Here is a 23,588-nt window from a genome sequence, read left to right as displayed (position 1 = left end):
TAGATCTCACAATCCATGAAGAAACTGAAACTTCAACCTATCATCAATTAGAAATAAAGAAATTAGCCAAACATGGCTATAAGAAGATACAAAAGAAAGAAGAGAATTCGGCTGGATGAGAGATATGGGCTTCTGCTGTCAAAGAGGTGTTTAAATAGTAAAACCCTACAGAAATCTTCTTGAAATTTCTTCCTAAAAGAGTTTGATTTGAATATTTTCAATTAAATAACTCTCTTAATTTGTTTCCTAAGAGCGATGAAGATTCTCTGATCTTTGGGAGAGGTCATGCCGTAAAATCTGGATTGAAACGTGCGAGATCGCACATTTTTTAATAGGAAGATCTTTTTTTGTGTGTGTGTCAGATGTGCTTCTACTACTATTCGGAGGTTTGCCTAGAGACTTGGGCAAATCTTTGGTCAAGTCTGTTCAGCCACTGCATATAATCAACTTCTTTTCTCATTAATTTTGGCTCATCTTTTCTATTATTTGCTTTTCTGCAAAAACATGACAAAATGTGTAAAATTAATAGAAAATCACTTAGATTGGTGATAGAGATAAAGGAGAATATATGCTAAATTTATGCTCTATCAAATTCTCCCACACTTGAATCATACTTACTCTCAAGTATTCAAACAATTTAGATCATTAACTTCACTCTTTCATCTAGACTTTTGGATTGAAGCACAACAGTATATCAACATGCATATAACTAACAATTTCAGGAGTCACATTGCAAACAATAATCTCAATAAAATCTTTCACATAAATAGGAGAGCTCAAGCTATTCATACTCAATCACACAAATAGTCAAGTAGCATTCTTGAAGTAGTCACTAGACCTTACCTTAGCCAATTCCATTTTGGTTTAAAGCTAGTTCTTAAGTCTTAAAATAAAGTATTCAAGGCTTTTTTATTTATTATTTATGAGCACTTATTCACCTCTTACTTGGAATGTCTCAACTCTTTTGAATTCACCTCTTACTTGGAATGTCACTACCTTTTGACGTGAAGGTACATATTTGTGATATCTATTTACGTTTACACAATCGATCATAGTTTCAAGTGGCTACTAGCACTATTCATGGTCACTTAACCAACGAACTAGATTTACTTTGTGCTTTTTTTCTTTTCTTCTAGTATCTTGAATATCTTATTTCTTTGATAAAAGTTTCAGAAAAATTAAAAATTCATGTTTTTAGCAAATCTTAGTTAAACTCCATTAGTGCCTTAATCATGCAAGTACACACATCTTATTCAAACTTAACTATTTATACTTCAAGACAATTATCAAAGACTATTGTAAGCAATGTGAAAACCAAAACAATCACTTACATAAATACTAACATACTATTTATGATTCAATCTAAATTTCCAAGAATTAAGAAGTGAGTGGAATAATCAAATTACAATACTTAGCCAAAATTCCTAACAAAATGCATAAAAAGAAAGTAAAAGAAAATGCATGAAAATTAAAAATAAAAAAATACAAAATAAAATAAGAAAATGCAGCATATATAATTTTTCTCCCCCACACTTGACCAACACATTACTCTCAATGTATGAAAAAATAAAAAGTTATATGAAGAGGGTTAGAATAATACTCTCCTAGTCAAGTTGACGTAGGCAAGATATAAGGCAAGGCTCAAGTAACTGGTGGAAGGAAAGAAATCCCAGCATGATCAAGCAAAAAGTATAACATTCCTTTTGTGTTGGCTATAACTCATCTTATTGCTTCCTTGTACTCATGAAGTAATACGGTTAGTTTCTCCTCTTTTAAGTGAAGTGTGTCTCTAGTCCCTAGGTATGAATATTTGAGGTAATTGGGCAGCAACTTTAACTTTAATTTAAGTGCCTTTATGACAGATGACTGTAGTTGTGAGTTAGATTTGGGTAAATCTTTGGTCAAGGCTGACCTGAGCAGTGATAGAATGTTGTCTAAAGCATGAACAGTTTTGTGTAACTTTTTATCAGCAACAATTTGCTGATTTAATTGGTTTGAATTGTCCATGTCTATACCCATGCATAGAGCACTATTCAACTTGTCATCAACACTTAATTCAAATGTATTTTGGCTCAACTATGCCATTAACATGAGTTACATCACTAGGATATTTCAAAGAATTATAAACATTAAATTTAATCACTTTTCTATCAAATTTCATAGTGAGTGTACCATTATGCACATCTCTTTTAGTCATAACCGTGTTAAGAAAAGGCCTACCTAATAAAATATCATATGTAATATTAACTTTATCCTCTTTCATGTCGATAATGTAAAAGTCTGTAGGAAAGATTAACCCATCAACTTGGACTAGAACATTTTCCAAAATACCCTCATCATACACAATGGATCTTGGATGACAACACTTATTTTTTTAAGGGATCAACATTCAATGAGTTATAAATGGATAAAGACATGAAATTAATTGAGCCTTCAAGATCACACATAACCTTTTTAAATCCAACATTACAAATGGTGCTAGAAATAGCAAACATACTTCTATCATTGCATTTAGAAGGTAATTTCTTTTGAATAACTGCAGAAACATTTTCTCCCACACTTATCTTTTCATTCTTAGGTAACTTGTTCTTTTTGATACAAAACTCTTTAAAAAATTTTGCATATTTAGGCACTTGCTTAATAACATCAAATAAAAGAACGTTCACCTCAATTTTCTGAAAAGTCTCTAGAATTTCTTTTTCCTCTTTTTTCTCTTTTTATTTCTTAGATTTAACAAGCCTCTCGAAGAAAGGTGGTGGAATGATAAATTCTCTTTGCTGGTATATTTTTGAAGCAAGTTTTCTCCCTTTTTTCTATTGAATTTCTGTAGATGCATTCTGCAGTTTTGTCACTAAGATTTGCCCAAGTCTCTACCCAAGTGAAACTGTCTCCTTCTGCTGCTGAAATTTTGCAAGTGTATTTTGCAAATCTGCCACTGAGTTTTGCCCAAATCTCTACCCACGTGGAATTGTTTGCAACCCTTTTTTCACTCCTCAAAGTTATTGCACTTACATTTCACTTTGGATTGAGTACCATTTGAGATGGTAGCTTTCCTTGGGACTCCAATCTACTTATGGAGGTAGCAATTTAACTCATCTGATTTTTCAAACTTTACATAGAATTAGCAAGAGACTTAATAATATTTTCAAGTGGCATACCTTGCTTTTGAGGAGGTGCTTGTTGAGGGTAATAGTACTAGAAATTCTGAAAATTGTTAGACTTTGCATAACTGAAGTTAGGATGATCCCTCCATCTTAGATTGTATGTGTTGGAGTAAGGGTCATATCTCCTTTATTGTTAATGCCCCTCAAAGCTTCCTATGGCATTGACATGTTATTGATCTTCTCGGAGTATGGCACACATATCCATTGGATGTCCATAAGTTGCATAAATTCCACATGCTCTTACTTGTTACTTATTTTCTACAACAAGACTTTGCACCACAGATGTTAATTCATAAATTTTAGATTCAAAAGAAGACACATTTATCTCATTCACCTTTATAGGTTGCTCCTTTTGCTCTTCATATTGTTTGGAAGCTGCGACCATGATAGAAATCAACTCTCTTATGGCTTGAGGCGTTTTATCCTCAATAGATCCTCCACATGATGCATCAATGAGCTTTCTTTCTAAGGATAGAAGATCTCCATAGAAGTATTGTATAAGCGGTTAGTCGGAGATGTCATGTTATGGGCAACTTGTACACAATCTTTTGAACCTCTCCCAATATTCATATAGTTCTTCAGTATCTTTCTGTTTGATACTATTGATCTCTCTTCTAATGTCAATAACCTTTGAGGTTGGAAAATATTTGCCCAAGAAGGCTCTTACCATATCAATCCATGTAGTGATTAATTAAAGTGGTAAGTAAAATAACCAATATTTTATGGCTTCCTCAAGTGAAAAAAGAAATGTACGCAATTTGATATGTTCTTCGGCTATCTCTTGAGGTTTCATTCTTGAGCAAACAATGTGGAACTCTTTAAGTTGTTTATATGGATCTTCATTTTGTTTTTCCTCTAAACTTGGAAAGCAAGTGAATCAAACCTGATTTCAGCTGAAAAGGTGCTCCTAAGGCTGGATATGTGATGCAAAGTGGTGTTTGATTACCAACGGGGGCTGCTAGTTCACGCAAGGTTCTCTTTTGCGCCATAAGTGCTCTTTCTTCAATGTTTAAACTTCTAATTCAAGAATGACAGTAGTTCTTCAAGAGCAGTAACTGCTACGTTTTCTGCCTCTTCAGGTGTTGCTGCAACTGCTTCTATAGCATCTAATTCAGCTGCTGTTTTAGGAGCTATTTTTGAAGCTTTTTCAACAGAAATCTCCTATTTTTGGGCTAATTCTTTACATGCTATAGAAATGGATGCTAATGAGGCTTATTTCCTCAGTTTGGCTTATTTTCGCAAGCTTTTGGCAGTTTTTTCAATCTTTAGATCGCAAAGAAAATATTCTTCACGATCAAACCTAGTCATGAAAAGAAATAAGTTAGTTTAAATCAATTCTCCGGCAACGATACTAATTTTTGATGGGTGTCGAAGGCACAAAAAATAACCTATCCAAATCTAACAAATATAAATTGCGTGTAGGGTGAATAGGATCGAATCTACAAGGAATTGATACTAAAAAATCTCTAATCAATAACTAGGAAAAATAAAGGAGTAAGTGAAAAAAAGGAAAACTTTGATTAAGAGTGAAACCAAAATAAAAATTAAGACAATTAAAGAAAGCAAATATCAAGAGAAAATTAAATAAAAGACTTGAGAAAAAAACAATGCAAATAAATTCTAGTTGAAGAATAAGATCCATTTCAGTTGTGGGGATTAATCATAAAAAAATATATCTTTATTCATTCCAATAAATTAGTTCTAGTTATGAAAAATGCTCGCTAATTAACCCTGGTCAACAAACAATCCAAAAAACGTCTATTAAATTTCATTTATCAACCGCCTTAAGGATGAGAGAGATACAATTCTAACCAACAAACCAAATTGTATAGTGAGTTTAAATTAGATCATGCAATTTCTTAGTGGGTTACACTTATTATTGAATAAATCAAGTAATTACGGACTTCAAGTATCCAAACTAACAATATATTATCTTGAAAATATGAACAACGGGCTCTATTTATCAATTAATGAAGTAATAATAATAATAATAACTGAAATTGTATAAATATTAAAAGAATAATGTTTAGATCTCACGATCTATGAAAAAACTGAACTTCAACCTATCATCAACTAGAAATAAAGAAATTAGTCACACATGGCTGTAAGAAGACACAAAAGAAAGAAGAGAATTCGAATGGACGAGAGATGTGGGCTGCTGCTGTCGAAAAGGTGTTTAAATAGCAAAATCCTAAAGAAATCTTCTTGAAATTTCTTCCTAAAAGAGTTTGATTTAAATATTTTTAATGAAATAACTCTCTTGATTTATTTCCTAAGAGCGGTGGAGATTTCCTGATCTTTGGGAGAGGTCATGGTGTGAAATTTAGACTGAAACGAGTGATATCACATATTCTTTAATGGGAAGATCTAATTTTATTTCTTTTTTTCCGCGTCAGGTGTGCTTTTGCTGCTATTTGGAGGTTTGCCCAGAGACTTGGACATATCTTTGGTCAAGTTTGTTCAACCATCGCAAATAATCAACTTTTTTTCTCATTGATTTTGACTCATCTTTTCTATCTTCTGATTTTATACAAAAGTACATATTGTACACTAGTCATTAAAACTAATTATGATGATACTATAATCAGTCTTTAAAATTATAACAATAATGATAAATTTAGTTTTCGTTAATGATAATTAATATGATCGTAAAAAAATTGATAATAACAATGAAAATTAATGGTGCCGAAACTATCAAAAATAAATTTCTACTTTTATAAAACAAAATAAATTGTGATAGTGGCAACCAGTGTTGATCCTACAAAGACCAAAAGAAAATTAATTTTATTGAATAAATAAAAATAAAAATGGAAGATTTTAAATATAAGAGAATAAAAATTAATTCAATGAGAAAATAAACTAAATTAATTCAAAGAATTAAAGTAATTAAATTTGAGAGAGAAAATTAATATGAGATGTCAAAAGATTAATCTTAGTTTTAATTTTATGGATCGATCATAAATACAAAAATAATTCTAAATTATTTTTTTTTTTGAAAATGAAAAAAATATTATTAACTCAAAGCGATCAAGGAAACTATATGAGGAGGAGGGACATGACCTGACTCAGAATGAGCCGATGTTGCTAGAACATGAGCGAGATCATTTGCAGACCTGTGAATAAACTCGAATTATAAACTCGATATTAAAGACGTTTTAGATATCCAATCATTCCTTAGTTTTTAACCAGTTAACGGACGTTTGTTAACTAACTTTAACTTTTGGGCAACCGTTAGAGATACTCCTAAAATTTAATCCAATTACCGCATTAAATATTACAATGACCTGATTCTAACTAACAAACGCGAGACCTTGATTCATTTAAACTAGATTATATTATTTTTTAGGAAGGCTTTATGTAATCTAATTTACAACTTATTTCAGATTAAACAAAACAATTACAGATTTAATCAATCTGAATAGCAATATATTATCCTAATAATTACATAATGGACTCTTATTGTAACAATTAATAGAATAATAATAAATACTAGTCATAGGAACAATATAAATACCAAAAGATAATAAAAATAAAATAAAATCAATTAGATCTTACAACCAAGTTAAAATAAAATTTCAATTATCGTTCAACTGAAAAAAAAAAAATTTAACTACACATGTTCATGGTTGAAACACAATAAGAAAAAGAGCGTTTTTAGCCTCCTAAAATTAACTCAGAGGAAAATATAATGTTGTATATCAAAATATCATCTTTATATAGTACTAAAAATCCCAGTTCAACTTAAATACCAGTAAACAAAATCAAATGGGAAGGTTTTACCCAAAGGAGTTGAGTCTAGTATGTCTTGACAGATGATGATTTTCTTATCTCGTAATAGATTTGAAATTAGACTCTGATTCTTTTCATCAAGTATGTTATACCTATAATATAGTCCATAACATAGCACGTTTGAGAGTTAGAATTCAAATATAACTCTGCTTTCTTATACTCTTGTGAATTTAATTATATCCACGATTCTTTTTAATTTCAGAATAGAGTCCAAACATGATTTTTCTCTTATTATTCTTCAATCTTAGCTTAACCTACCAAAATACCAAAGATCAAATAAATCATAACTTAACCTAAAGATATCAAAAGTTAAACAAATTAACCTATCTTAAGTAGAATTGAACTCAAAATCTAAGTGTTTTAAAACATTAAAACTATACAAATATACATATTATCAAAAATTGACGTTAAAATTTAAATTAAAAAATTATTATTTTACGACATAATAATTTTAAAATAGTGATAATAATTAAAAATAATTATTAAAAAATAATAATAATTGAGTACGTAATATTTTCGGTAAAAAGGAAAAGTTCAATTTATACACATAGTAAGTTTACATAATTTACTAGCCATATTGCTAATTAATTTATAATGGTTCTAATTGATAATTCATTTCTTTTTTATTCAATATTAGATTTGAAAAAATATATATATATTTCATTTTTAACGGTTAACACTCTCATTTTTAATATGATAGTATTTTATAATTATAGTTAAAATTTGACAATTATATATATATCACTGATGAAATAAAGTTAAATTAGCCATCATTAAAAACTTTAATTCTTATTGTGTAAGGAACTGATTCACCTAGCAGCCTAAAAAAACTTTCATTCTCACTTGGGTTATATAGAGCAGGGTGCTTGGCACTGATTGTTCAGGTGGACTAATAGAGTTTGATGTAAGTTTCAATGGAGAAGACTTAAAGCCATTGACAAAGCCCATTAAATTTTATTTTGCTTAGCGAAAATGGTTAAAAAATTAAATTTACCTCTTAATCATATAGAGATTAACAATTTATTTTAGTTTAAATTTATTAATGAATTATCACTAAAATAAGACAAAAATAACACTATAAGAAAGTAAAAAATATGCATAGTTTGGAGGCAAATTTAAAAAATATATAAAACTCCCTCTATGTTCTCTATATATTCTATATACAGGAATAAAATAAGTTGATAGCATCCACTAAGAAGAAGAGATGATAAATACAAATCCTAGAGATAAAGGCTAATACATATTACTAATCATATAGCATATTGATATATTACGTTACACTAGTACAAATTAATATATCACAATCTTTTGTGAGCTCTATCATAATTTTAAATGGAACCCATTATAATTTTTAATATTCTAACAGGTAAGAGCTTCTTAATTTAATAATAATAAATTAAGAATCGTCATGAAGCATGCTTATAAAAGTTTGCTACTTGTCTTCATAGAACTTCAAAATTCCCAAGTGTCAAATTAAAAGATTACAAATTAATATCATATATTTTTAAAGAAAAAATCTAGATCAACCAAAAAATAATTATAAAAAAAAAATCAAATTGTATCCATTAATATAATAGATTTTTATTTAAATTAATTAATATACATGCTTATCAAAACACTTTGAAATTAATAATTTTATTGATTTATTTTTTTTGAAAGAATATTCTTGATTTATATTAATTCATGTAAAAAAAAATTAAAGGGGTTGAAATAATTTTTCACAATTCGAATAGAAATAAGGCTCTTCAAAATTTTACATCATGTGCTAAAACATTTCAAATTTTATTTGCACACAAAATACTCTTTAATGCACGTCCATTTAGATATAGAAATTTTATCTCCCTGATTTTTTTTTGGCCCGAAGCGTTTGGTTTTTTTTCCCTATCGTTCAACGGCTTCTCTTACTTTCGCTTGCCTCGAAAGTGGGTTTTACCCTCCCACTTCTAAGTGGGTTGTGCATATACAATAATTTTTTCTTTTTATTTTGATAAATCTGTATTTTTAAGGGGCTTTTTCTTCGATCTACCTTGCTTTGGAGATCGTCATTATAGCCTTCGCGTTGCTCTTGCCTGTGACTTAAATTTCCTCTTTGTCTGTTTTGTGTTATTTTCTTTAGGGGTGGGTACCTCAAGGATCTTCAGAAATACCACTAGAAGCATTTCTTCCCTCAATAGCTTTGGATGGAGGCAACAGCTCTACCTCCCTCGATTTGGCTGTCGTTTCATCTTGCATGGATCCATTTAATGCGCCTTGTATTCTTAGCTCCAAATCTTGGCCTTTGAAATAGGGTTCTTCGAGTTTATCTCTCTAGCCATCTCTTTAGGCATGACGTTTTTCATAGTGTTAAAAAACTTTTTTTCTGAACGACACTGATAATAATAATAATTGGTATATATTCCCCTCGAGTTGTTGGTATGGATTGAATCTTCTGAATTTTTTTAATTCATATGGTTAAGTTTAGGCTTTAGTCTTGGGTTAGATGTTGAGCTCTAAAACTTTTTTTTTTTGGAATAATGTAATATTTTTCCGGTTGGCTTGTACCCTAAGTTTAGCTTAGTCCCTATTCTGTTTGATATTATCTTGATCTTTGAAAAAAAAATTTGATGTCCATAAATGCTAAATGAGATTTATAGATAATTAAATTAATTATATCAAATTTCTAATAATACAGATTTAACTTATACCTACTGTTAATAGGGGAAAATTTTATAATAGAGTAATGCCCCATTGCCCTATGAAACCCTTCTGGTTATAAGGTTATTTTTACATTTGATTATTAAAAGTTACGTCTGCGTCATATTAATATTTTTCATTTAATAACTGACATTTTTATAAGCTAAAATTAGTATTATTAATAATGATATTTAATTTGGTTTATTTTCGGTAAGAGTGTTTTATTTTATTAATAAAAGTGAAACTGATTAGAAATGAATACTTAAATACGTATTAATCTCCTAATCACTAATTGCGATCAGTAATTTAATAAAATTTTATCTTTAAAAATTTCAGAAAATATAAAGATAAAAAATTATATTATTAAAATACAAATTAAATTATCCATGAACAAAATACCCAATTTTACTATGCATTTCTGCATTAATAAAATAAAATAGAAATACCATGCAAAAATCTCCGCGTAAATCTGATCTAATGGGGAAGGAAGCACGTCCTCACACGTTCTCATAAGAACGTGCTTTCGTAGAGACCACCCTAACACAGCATACGTAATCTCCCACCATCCTAATAACATTCTTAAAAATACATAGCATGCACTTAATGACAATTTTATTTATTTGATATATAATTTATTATTATTATTATTATTATTTTTTCCAAAGCATATTATCGTCATGGCATGGCATCAGCATTCAGAACTCTCTCTCTATAAATAGCTTTGCGTGCAATATCGCAACCTGCACCATTCACAAAGAAGAGCACATATGGATCGTGAAGAGTCAAGTATCATCAGAAAAAATACAACTGCCCATTTTGTTCTGATTCATACCATCTGCCATGGTGCTTGGATTTGGTACAAGCTCAAACCCCAACTTGAGGCAGCTGGCCACAAGGTCACTGCACTGGATCTTGCAGCTAGTGGCACTGACTCAAGGCAAATTGAGGACATTGGCTCATTTGATGACTACTCTGAACCCTTGATGACGTTTATGGAGTCACTCCCTGAAGGAAATAAGGTGATTCTGGTTGGCGAGAGCTGTGGTGGACTCAATATTGCTATTGCTGCTGAAAAGTACTCTAAAAAAATTGCAGCTGGTGTTTTTCTCAATTCACTAATGCCAGACATTGATCATAGTCCATCTTATGTCGTGGAAAAGGTAATTAAAAATATAAAATCTCGTAAATAATATCTTAAGCATAATTTTATATATTTCATTGGATTTATTTTTTTAATTAATTTATGTGCTTTTCTTTTGTGCCATTGCAGCTCATGGAGGTGTTTCCAAACTGGAAAGACACAGAGTTTTTTAATTTTGAAAAAGATGGTGAGATTATCCAAGGATTGAAACTTGGTTTGAGGCTTATGAGGGAGAATTTATATACTGAATGTCCTGTTGAGGTATGTTTTCCATCAAATAATTATAATATTTTGAATATTCACATTATTTTGTTCATCTAATTAATATATAGTATTATTTTTTGCAAGGATTATGAGATGGCAAAAATGTTAACAAAGAAAGGATCATTATTTCAAAATATTTTAGCTAAGAGAAAGAAGTTTACCAAGGAAGGCTATGGATCAATTAAGAGAATTTATGTGTGGACTGAAGAAGACAAAATATTTTTAACAGAATTTCAGCAGTGGCAAATAGTAAACTACAAACCAAGCATGGTGTATGAGGTCAAGGGCGGAGATCATAAGCTTCAGCTTACAAAGACTAAGGAAATAGCTAAGATTCTCCAAGAGGTGGCTGATATTTATACCAATCTTTAAAACATTTAATTACTATTAAGTAAATCTTGGGTGCAGCTATATATAAATAATTTCCCATTCTCATGTGGAAACTAAATTGCGCCAAAATAAAGTTTGTGTTTGAAAATCTTTATTTACATGGTGTAACTGTGTATTTAAGGGAAGATTATCCCTCCTGTGTAATCTGTTATGCTTGTCTTTATGTCAAATAAATAAAACAAAATTATTCAAATAAACATAAAAAATGATAATCAAGTGAAAACAGCCTATAGAGATAATCAAGTGATTAAAAGATGAGATCAAAGCTATAAAATCTTCATATTTCTTATACCCTGCTTTGCTAGAAAGTCAGCTAGAGAGTTTGCTTCCTTTGGGATATGGGTTAAAACAATCAAAGGCAATGATTAAGGATGAAGTAAAATATTATTAACAACTCTTAAGAACTTCCATGGAACTGGTTATGCATTTTCACCCAGCACACAACGTTCCTTGAATCTGATTCTAAAATTAATGAGTTTGTAGAAATGAAAAGCTCATGTCTAGATACTGATATCTCTAGTGCTTTGTTGATAGCCAAAAGTTCATCTTCATTCGACTCTATTATCCTAATTGGACAAGAGAACATGCATTTAATATGGCCTTGCAAATTCCTTAGCACCCCACCCACTGCACTTCTGCCAGTTTTCTAAAAGAAGATGCATCCACTGAAGATCAAATTGGTAAAACAATCAAGAGAATAACACAATTAATTTCACTCTTTTTGTGGTAGTGATCATTAACACAGACCAGACACCATTTTTGTATATGAAAACTCAACAAACAAAACTAGAAAATAGGAAGCTTTTGGCTACGTGCTCTCATATTTCCTCCAGTACAATTAAATGGTCAACAATTAGAAAAAGACTCCTAGAAATGCTCTAACAGAAAAATTCTGCAGATCACACTTTTTTTCCTATTTACAAAACATATGAAAATATCAACAGTAATTAAAACTAACAGTAACAAGTTTAAACTACTAACAAACACTCCCCTAAACTTGTTATCCAAACTTTGTAATGTCTTCCACTCCAATCTTTTCACGTAGTTCTACAAACCTCTGTCTTGCAAGTGGTTTTGTTAACATATCTGCAAGCTGTAACTCTGTCTTCACATGCTCCAATTTAATGTCTCCATTCTGTAAGCATTCTCGAATAAAATGATAACGGGTATCGATATGCTTACTTCTGTCATGATAAACTGGATTCCTTGCTAGTGCTATTGCAGATTTGTTGTCGATTTTCATTGTGGCAGTCTCCTTTTCATTACTGATATTACTCAGTACTCTTTTAAGCCAAACTCCTTGACAAGTTCCTGCAGTAGCTGCTATATATTCAGCTTCACAAGATGAAAGAGCCACTATTTTTTGCTTTTGAGACACCCATGTTATAGGATTATTTCCTAAGAAATAAATTACTCCAGTAGTGCTCTTTCGATCGTCGATGTCGCCTGCCATATCACTATCGCTAAAACCAACAAGCTCTAGGCTTGGCTGTCCTTTCTGGTATACACAACCATAATTCAAAGTTCCCCTCACATACCTGAGAATTTGCTTTACTGCAGTCAAGTGTGATGAGTTTGGAGTTTCCATATATCTGCTCATGACTCCAACAGAATAGGCAAGATCAGGCCGAGTATGCACCAAATATCTCATACTCCCAATAACGCTTCTATACTGTGTTTCATCAACTGGAGGCTCTCCATTTCCAAACTTACTCATTTTGGTTCTCGGTTCCATTGGAATTTGACAAGGGTTGCACTCCCCCATTCCAAGCTTTTCTAAGATTTTCTTAGCATATGCAGTTTGACAAAGAGTGATTTCTCTTTGATTTTGTTTTACCTCGATGCCAAGGTAGTAGCTAAGTAAACCCAAGTCACTCATCTTGAACTTACATTGCATTTCTTGCTTAAATTGATTAATGACAAGCTGATTGGAACCTGTCAAGATCAAATCATCAACATAAACACCAACTATCATAGCATTATCACCTTGATCTTTCTTATACAATGCATGTTCTTGAGGACATTTCGTAAAACCAAGAGATTTCAGACATTTGTCGAGTTTGGAGTACCATGCCCTCGGTGCTTGTTTTAATCCGTATAAAGCCTTGTGAAGTTTTAAGACTTTATGCGGATATTCTTTACTGCTGAAACCTTCGGGCTGTGCTACATATACTTCCTCTTCAAGTTCACCGTTTAAAAATGCCGTTTTGAAGTCCATATGGTGAATTTTCCACATCTTGCTGGCAGCAAAAGCTAGCACCAATTTCATTATTTCAAGTCGAGCCACAGGTGCAAACACCTCACTATAATCGATTCCAAACTTCTGCGCATACCCTTTTGCTACGAGCCTCGCTTTGTGCTTTATTATTTCACCTTTCGGATCTTCTTTAGTTTGTAAATCCACTTCAAACCAATTGCTTTGTGACCCGTCGGTAGATCTACTAGCTCCCAGGTTCTGTTCTGCTCTATGGATTGAATTTCTTGTTCCATTGCAAATCTTCAATTTACGTTTCTTGCAGCATCTTCATAGGAGACTGGTTCTTTGATGGAGAGAAAATAAAGCCCTACCTCTTCTCTTGTTTCATCATAAATTTCTTGCAGAGATCTATATTTTTTTTGGAGTTGAGGAATCTGAGGATGATGTCGTGGCTGGAGTTGAAGGAGTTGATGGTGAATTTTGCCCGGTATTGCCTTGATTTTCGTTGGTACTAGAAACATTATTCCATGTGTTAGATTGGTGCACAGTGAAAATATTCCCAGTATTAACGTTCTGTAGTTTTTCTGTCCAGCTCCAGCTCTTATCTTCCTCGAACACAACATCTCGACTCACAATGATTTTGTTTTCCAAAGGATTCAGCAACCTGTACGCCTTGGATTCCTCCTCATATCCAAGCAAGATTGTCTTCACACTCCTATCAGCTAATTTTGGAGGATGTGGAGACAATTTTTTTGCGTGAGCAATGCAGCCAAAGACCCTCATATGTTGTACTTTTGGTATTCTTTCGAACCATAGCTGATATGGTGTTGAATTTTTAGTGCTCCTTGTTGGTGCTCTGTTCAGGATATATACGGTTGTTTTAACTGCTTCTCCCCAAAAACTTTCCGGCATCTCCTTGCTCTTAAGCATGCTTCTGGCCATCTCAATAACTGTTTGATTTCTTCGCTCCACCACACCATTTTGCTGTGGTGAATATGGTGCTGTGAGGTGCCTTTGTAACCCTTCATCATCGCATAATTTTTTGAAGGCAACAGACATGAATTCTCCTCCGCGATCTGTTTTGAAAACCTTCAATTTTGTTTCTTTTTCAGTCTCAATTCTGAGTTTGAACTTCTTAAAAACTGGTAGTGCTTCATCCTTACTCTTCAACATATAAACCCACATAAAACGAGAGAAATCATCAACTAGCAACATAAAATACTTGTTACCTCCATATGTGGGTGGTGAAATCGGTCCACACAGATCTCCATGGATGAGTTCAAGTGGCTCCTTTGCTCTAAAAATAGCTTTCTGTGGAAATGGTGATCTATGGAGCTTACCGATTATGCACCCATCACAAATTTGAGCAGATTGATTAATTTTGGGCATTCCATCTACCATTCCCTTGCTGGACAGCTTCTTTAAGGAGTGAAAATTGAGGTGACCATATCTGGCGTGCCATAGCCATCCTTGCTCTTCCAGCTTTGTCAAGGGACAATGTAACGACCCGAAAATCGGACCGCTACCGGCGCTAGGATCCAGATCGGCTTAAGGCCGCCGGAACCCGTAGCAAGCCTGACATACCACCTGTAAACCTGTTTAATCTCATACATGATCAACATAAACATAAAAATTTGAACTTTTCTCATTCAATTACCAAACTCAACCTGTGCATGCATAAAATCATAACAATAATCATTAACCCCACATTGGAATCCTCATCAATGCTCCAATGGGGACATTAAGTTTGGTTTACATAAAACATTCGTAAATCATTACTTTGGAGAGATCATGTATCAAAAGGGATAACCATACACATTAGGGTCAAGCACATTCTAATCCTCAATAACATCATTTCATTATATAACTATTCAATACAATACATTTCAATAACTGTCATGTCCACCACTACCTATTACATAAACAAGACTTTACTCTAGCTGACCTCCTGGTCTAACCCGTACCTACATACCTGGGGAATTAGGGAAAAGGGGTAAGGGGTGAGCTACTAGAGCCCAGTGAGCAGAATAGTAATACATTTAAATCATATGTTAAATTTTCATGCTTTCATGGAATGCAACACATCACAAAAAAATCACATCAAGGATGGTATTGTCACCTATAGTCCTCTACATTCCAAGGTGCCGGGACGTAGAATGGGTCAACCGGTCTTTCTCTTAAACATAACATAACATAACATAACATAACATTTCAAGATGCCGGGACGTAGAATGGGTCAACCGGACTTCCATACCATACCATGCCATGCCGTATCATATCACATCACATCATATCGAGGACTAAGGATCATCCAACATCCATCCACATCCATCATAGAATTATGCAATGCAGCATATTCGTGAATTCTAATGCAAACAACCTAGGATATCACATGGCATTCATGATGCATGAACATGCTCAAACTTTATAATTTATTTGCTTTAAAACATAAAGGTTTATTCTACTCACCTCTGGCTAGCTCAGAAAATAACCTGGAGCAACTGACTCACTGTTGGGGTCCTCGGTTCCTCGGGTCCGAACCTACACAGGTGGACTCAAATGAGGGACCAAACATACTAGAACATGACTCTAAAAACATCCCCCAAAAACCCCCTAAAACACCTCAAAACAATCATGCAAAACATGCAAAGGAAGGCTGAACAGGGCATTTTCGGCGGCAGGTTCGGCGGCCGAAAGTCCCTCCAGAGCCGAAAGTCAGGCAGGTTCGGCGGCACCTTCGGCGGCCGAAAGTGCCCTCCAGAGACGAAAGTCCATTTTCGGGGGCATGCTTCGGCAGCCGAAAGGCTTGCCTCCCAGGCAGGTTCGACGGCCGAAACTCCTTCGGCTGCCGAACCTGGTTTCTGCCAAAAGGGCAGAAACTCGGCTCACACATGCACAAACGCCTCACAACCTTTCAATCAAGCATACAACTCAACCAAAACATGCATAGAAACATACATCAGCTCCTAGGGGTTTCAAACTATCCTAAACCCCAACTACAACACATAGCAAACAACACATCAACTCAAATTGTCCACAAGTTCACATAAAACCTAACCATGCTCATCTAACCTAAACATGCATTTCTACCCCATGAATCAACTTAAAACTTACTTAAAACATAAAAAGAGTTCAAGATCGACCCTTACCTCTTGAAGATCGAGAGGGGAGGCGACCTAAACTTGGAGAACGGAAGAAGAGAGCTCCTGAGTCTTCCAAGCTTCAAAACTTGCTTTATGCTAAAAAATCTTCAAAACAAAGTTGTAAACTCATAAAAATCATGAAGAATGGAAGGAAGAAACTCAAAATCGGCGAGGGACGGCGGAAAGCTCACCTTGGCCGAAAATGGGGAGAAAAGCTCACCCGTTTCGGCTAAAGGACCCCTTTATAGGTGGCTGGCCAGGCCACATTCGGGGGCTGAACGTGCCTCCGCATGCATGCCATGTTAAGGTTCGGCAGCCGAACCTGGACTTCCCTCACTTATGCCTTCGGGGGCCTAAAGCACTCCCGAAGTGCATGCATGTTCGGCGGCCGAACTTGAGGTTCGGCGGCCGAACCTGGGTCTTCCTCCATGATTATTTTTCATGCAAAAACTCATTTCTTACTTGATTAAAACCATAAAATACATTAAAACATTTTATGAAAACATGGTTTCACCCTTCTAGAGGTTTCCGATATCCGAGATTCCACCGGACGGTAAGAATTCCGATACCGGAGTCTAGCAGGGTATTACAGACAAATTTCTTTAGCAAGTCGAAATTTGCCCACATATAACCTATTTGACTGTTTTTCAACTTTAGCAATCAAATTCTTCAATCTGTCATAGACTTTCATAAAACCACCTTCAATTATAACTTTGCAACCATTTTCATCAAGTTGACCAAGACTCAGAATATTGCTTTTAAATTTTGGAATATAGTATACTTCAGAGAGAATCAAATGCTCTTCATTTTTGCATTTGAAAAGTATTGATCCTCGTCCACAAATTTCAATAATTGAACCATCCCCAAATTTTACTCTTCCTGTAATTGAAGTATCTAATTCTTGGAAGCAAAATTTTTCACCTGACATATGGTTGCTGCCTCCGGTATCAAAGAACCAAGTAGTCTCTATGCCGTCTTTGAATGGCTGCTCTTTCACTACTTCATTTACCATTGCAACTTCTGGCTCCATTTGTTGTGTCACCTTGAGCTCACATGTTTCCAGCATCAACAAAAGGGACTCCACTTCCTTTTGAGATGAATTGAGGGTTACTGTTTCCATTAACAACAAAGAGGCTTCTTCTTCTTCTTCTTCCTCTTGTATTAAATTGGCCTTCTCTTCCCATTCACTCGATGGGCATTCTACAGCATAATGACCCATTTGGCCGCAACAGTAACACTTGATTCTACTCTTATCATATTTCTTCTTCTGTGTCTTCGATTCATCATCGCCACCACGACTTGAATCACCATTGTAACGCCCTCTGCCTCGGCCTCGCCCACGGCCACGACCTCTGCCTCCTCTTCCACCATTGTCATTTTGAGCTTTCTTCCATTCAGCTCTAGTAATAAGAACTGTTTCAGCAGAATTGTTTCCACAACCAAGCAACCGTTCTTCATGAGCTTTTAGTGATCCAATTACCTCTTCTATCGATTTGGTTTTCAGATCACTAAATTCTTCAATAGCGGAAACAATCTGCAGAAATTTTGAGGAAGTAGAACGCAACAGCTTCTTAATTACCTTCTCATCTTCAACTGTGTTACCAAGGCTTCTTAATTTATTGACAATGATGGTGAGCTTTCCAGAGAAATCATCTATTGTCTCTGAATCACTCATCCCCAATGCATCAAACTCTCTCCATAAGGTTTGAGTTCTAACCTCCTTCATCTTTTCTGCGCCTTGGTTCATAATTTTGAGCATATTCCATGCTTCCTTAGCTGTCCTCTTGGCCCCTAGTTGAAGCAAGGTATCCTCACTTATACATTGATAGATGGCCGCCAATGCCATCTTGTCTTTTTGTTTATCAACAGGACCTTCAGACTCGATTGGCTCCCAGACACCTTGAGCCATCATAAATACTTTCATTTTAATGGCCCATGCTGTATAATTGCTCTTCGTCAACAAGGGATATTTTATCGAAACCGAGCCCTCCTTCTTTTGACTCGACACGCTTTCTCTATTTGAAGCATCGCTGGTGATATCCTCTCTTACTTTCAGCTCTCTCTCTCTTCTTGCTCTCTCAATCTCAAGATGAGACATGTTTTAGGCCTAGATTGGCTAGGCTCTGATACCAAATGAAGATCAAATTGGTAAAACAATCAAGAGAATAACACAATTAATTTCACTCTTTTTGTGGTGGTGATCATTAACACAGACCAGACACCATTTTTATATATGAAAACTCAACAAATAAAACTAGAAAATAGGAAGCTTTTGGCTACGTGCTCCCATATTTCCTCCAGTACAATTAAATGGTCAACAATTAGAAAAAGACTCCTAGAAATGCTCTAACAGAAAAATTCTGCAGATCACACTTTTTTTCCTATTTACAAAACATATGAAAATATCAACAGTAATTAAAAATAACGGTAACAAGTTTAAACTACTAACATCCACGTTCCATTTAAAAATAAATTCAGGGGGTGCAGACTAACTAATTACTGTTCTTTTTTTGATGGAGTGAGTCTAGGAAGTAATGGTAGCAGAGGATACAAGCAAATCAAACCAGAAAAAGGAAAATATTCATTCAATGCTTTCATCCATACTAAAATTCTATGAAGAATTATACTGCACAAGAAAATAACGGGAGAATCTTTGTCATTGAAAATTTTTTCTTTCTTTGCTAACCAGATTGACCACATTATAGAATAGAATAGATCTGACCAAAATCTTCTCTGAAAATTACCATGCACTAAAGAGCTCCATTCATTAAATAATTCAAAGACAAAAGAAGGAAAGCAGAAAAAAATACCCCACCAATTTAGGAATCAGCACCAAACCATCCAAGAAGCGCTACAGTGCAAGAAGACGTGCGAGACTGATTTTCCTGGAAGCATGCATCGAGGGCAGAGATTTCTAGATGGAGGGATGAGCTTGATTTTGCATAGCCATTCTCTTGTACATAAGTGATTGCCACAGGCTAACCATACTAGAATTTCAACCATCGGAGGTGCCAATCTGAGCCAGATATATGATGAGGTAGTTTGACATTCCAGGGAAGCATCCAAGAGAGTTTTATAAGAAGAGTTCACCGAAAAAGTCCCCTTAGTATTTGGCTTCCATATAAGTTTATCATCGATCTTTAATGAAGTATGGCTTGAAATTGTCTAAGATTAGCATAAGTTGTGCCAGAGAATTTATTTCCCAGGAAAATAAATTCCTTCGCCATATTAAATTCCACGACCACACATTTTCCATCCGTTTACCATAATCATGGACTGTTATATCCGGGTTTGAGGAAAGCCAAAAACAGGAGAAGTAACAGACCTTTAGATATCATGTCAAAGATGAAAAGGACAAGAAGAGATCACTGCGAAGCAAAATGGAAATCTTTGTTAGATTATTTAGGGATTTAAAATTAATTCACCATTCTCAATATGTTTTATACATGAGATAAAGTACTAAATTTAGTATTTATTTAATTTAGAGATGAGAAATAATTTAGGAATTTTTTATGTGCTTACATGATAAAATTGTGCCATTAAATGACATGCTTCGCCATTAGTTTTATTGAAGATACTAAATGGTAGAGTAAAAATTGGTTAAATGTCTAAAGTATAAGGTTTAATTAATAATTTTTAAAGTGTAGAGTATAATTGTAAATCTTTATAAAGTATAGGGTTAAATTAATAATTATTTCGAGCAATGAAGTATTCAAAAATTACAAAAGCAAACTCACTCAACTGCATGCTCATCACAATAACGAATTGAATCAAGTAATTAATTAATAAGACTATGAAAAAATTACTATTAAGTTTTTATAATATAAAAAAGTTTATTAGTTGATACCTCAATTTTAAACAATACATTGAAACGTTTTTGATATTTTAAAAAGTTTACTATTTAGTCTTTCCATTAATTTCGGCCGTTAAATATTTTACTATTTTATTCTTATAGTATTAAAAAACTCATTAATTTATTTTTTAAATTTTTAAAAAATTTAAAAAGTCTACTAATTAATCATTTCATAACAACGACATTATTTAAGATTTTTTTCAATACTTAACAATTAAAATTAATTAAAAAAATTTAAAATATTAAAAATATTTTAATATATTTTTTAAAATAAAAAAAATTAACTATTGTGTTAATCCATAAAAATTAAATAGTAATTTTACCGCCAAAAACAAAAAATTCTTTTATAATTGATTTCTACAACAAATAAGCTCAATAATATAATAAATGCAAAACAATTGATTTGATTGATGGCACCTAATGAACACAATAAGTTCAACGTAAAGCTATAAATTCAAGTAATCAATATATAAAAACCCTTTAAAATATTCAATTACATGAAATTTATACAAATCATATTTTATATTATAAGTTTTTGACTTACAATGAAAACCCTAATTTATATAATAAAAATTAAATCTCTTTTCAGTAAATGATTCAACTTAAACTCATAAAATTTCTAAATAATCATGACTTAAAAGAAAGATAAAAGAGTACGAGAAGAAGGTACTTAAATATCTTATAATAAGAGAGGAAAAATCTACACATTTTTCATGCCTTATTCTCTTTTATTGTTTGATAAAAAAGAGTGAAAAATCTACACATTTTCCATTCCTTATTCTGTTTTTATTGTTTACTTTATTATTTAATTGATACAGGACTATTTAGACTCCGTCAGAAATTGTAATCAATATCATTTGGCTAATACGAAATAAGAGAAAGGATAGGATGAAAGACTAAAAGTCTTATTGAAATTTCTCAAAAATTGAAAAGTGAGTTTCTAATAGCCAAGGGAGGCTATTTATAATAAAAATAAAATAATCCTAATCCTAATAGGAGTCTAAAATCCTAATAGCCAAGGGAGACTATTTACAATAGAAATAAAATCCTAATATGCAAAAATAATCATAATCCTAATAGGAGTCTAAAATCCTAATAGCCAAAGGAGACTATTTACAATAGAAATAAAATCCTAATATGCAAAAATAATCCTAATCCTAATAGGAGTCTAAAATCCTAATAGTCAAGGGAGGCTATTTACAATAGAAATAAAATCCTAATATGCAAAAATAATCCTAATCCTAATAGGAGTCTAAAATCCTAATAGCCAAGAGAGTCTATTTACAATAGAAATAAAATCCTAATATGCAAAAATAATCCTAATCCTAATAGGAGTCTAAAATCCTAATAGCCAAGGGAGGCTATTTACAATAGAAATAAAACCCTAATATAAAAATACCCAAAATATCCAAAAATAATTAAAATACAAAAGTTAGCCCCGGTCCAAGTCTGCCGTAAAATCCAAGGCTAGTTGCCCCGTGTCATTCCCTTCCACTTATAAAGAACTCGTCCTCGAGTTGTCATCAGCAGGGTAGTACTGAAATAGATTTGTCACATTAAACGTTTTGGAAATTTTTATTTCATGTGGGAGGTCAAGAACATAGGCATTGTCATTGATCTTCTAAATGATCCGAAATGGACCAATTTTCTTGGCGTCAAACTTTTTCTGTCCTCCACCATGCTCCTTGCGTAAATACACCATAACTTGGTCACCGACATTGAAAGACTTGAAACGCCTATATTTATCCGCTGTCTCTTTACATTTGTCATTGGCTTTTGTAAGGTATTGTTGTACCTGTTTGTAAATATCCATGTGCTGCTTTGCCAAGTTGCTTGCTGTAATACTGTTGTAAGCAAATTCCACCTGGTCTTGGAAGTTTTCACTCTCCTTTGGACTCATCTTGTAATGAGGCAGATTCGGTAATTTTGATCCAGGAATGAGATCAATCTGATGTTGGATATCCCGCAGGGGTGGAAGCTTTGATGATTCCTCCACTATCTTAGGAAACTCCTTTAGCAGCTCTTTGACGGGCGGTGGTAAAGATGGTGCATCCTACATTGTACCTTTTGCTCTCACCAATAAAGCTAGTGTGCCTCCAGATTTCTCAACTGCGCCTGATAGCTTCTACACTCCCGTAGAAACAGCAACAGTATGCTTCCCTTCCACCTTAGAATGTTTCGCAGAACCGGAAGGCAAGATAGTAATCTTCTTTTGATTCCACGTGAACATGTATGAATTCTCCTTCCCTTTATGCAAAGCATCAACGTCGAATTGCCAAGGGCGACCTAGCAAAATTCCACAGCAATCCATATCCACAACATCACAATTAACAGGTTCAGTATAAGATTTACCGATCGAGATAGACACGCTGCAGATTCTGTTGACCTCAATTGTCGGTCCTTCCTTAATCCATCCGACTTTGTATGGTGAGGGGTGAGGCTGTGTAGGCAACTGTAATTTTTCTACCAATTGCTTAGCTATCAAATTCTCACAACTACAGCTATCGATAATTAGCCTGCAAATTGCCTCTCCTACTCGACACTTCGCCTGGAAAATCTTCCTCCTTGCGTCTCATCCTCCTGTTTAATTGAGCATAAGATTTTCTTCACTACATAGGTGACTGCCTTTCCCTTATTATCGACAACAAGATTGACGGCTACAGGATTGGCGACTGGTTAGGGGTGTGCGGTGGTGGTGGGTTGGTGGATTCCCTGCTGCAAGGTCAATTGTCCGATCATCTCCCTCAAATCTGCCAAAGATGCCTCAATCGCAGCAAGTCGCGCCTCTTGGTTATCTGCCATGGTCGAACTTCGCTCTGATACCAATCTGATACAGAACTATTTAGACTCCGTCAGGAGTTGTAACCAATATCGTTTGGCTAAGACGAAATAAAAGAAAGGATAGGATGAAAGACTAAAAGTCTTATTGAAATTCCTCAAAGATTGAAAAGTGAGTTTCTAATAGCCAAGGGAG

At 33.7% G+C, this 23,588-nt stretch overlaps 2 protein-coding genes and 1 non-coding gene across 3 annotated transcripts; 2 read left to right on the top strand and 1 right to left on the bottom strand.

Moving 5' to 3' along the window:
- Positions 1 to 3,679: 3,679 nt before the first annotated feature.
- On the top strand, positions 3,680 to 3,785 carry LOC122721632. Its single transcript, XR_006348336.1, has one exon. It is a non-coding gene; the product is annotated as a small nucleolar RNA R71 (small nucleolar RNA).
- Positions 3,786 to 10,393: 6,608 nt separating this feature from the next.
- Positions 10,394 to 11,503, top strand: LOC110629067 ((S)-hydroxynitrile lyase). Its single transcript, XM_021775917.1, has 3 exons — positions 10,394 to 10,786; positions 10,897 to 11,028; positions 11,116 to 11,503. The coding sequence occupies exons 1-3, from the start codon at positions 10,394 to 10,396 to the stop codon at positions 11,401 to 11,403; spliced, it is 813 nt and encodes a 270-aa protein (XP_021631609.1). The 3' UTR covers positions 11,404 to 11,503.
- Positions 11,504 to 17,347: 5,844 nt separating this feature from the next.
- On the bottom strand, positions 17,348 to 18,859 carry LOC110629241. The gene has a single exon (XM_021776156.1). The coding sequence runs from the start codon at positions 18,857 to 18,859 to the stop codon at positions 17,348 to 17,350; it is 1,512 nt and encodes a 503-aa protein (XP_021631848.1).
- Between the last annotated feature and the right edge of the window lie 4,729 nt (positions 18,860 to 23,588).

Source organism: Manihot esculenta, chromosome 13, assembly GCF_001659605.2.
Source record: "Manihot esculenta cultivar AM560-2 chromosome 13, M.esculenta_v8, whole genome shotgun sequence".
Taxonomy (NCBI): Eukaryota; Viridiplantae; Streptophyta; class Magnoliopsida; order Malpighiales; family Euphorbiaceae; genus Manihot; species Manihot esculenta.
Note: the sequence above shows the minus strand (reverse complement) of the source record. Positions and strands in the feature narration are given on the sequence as shown.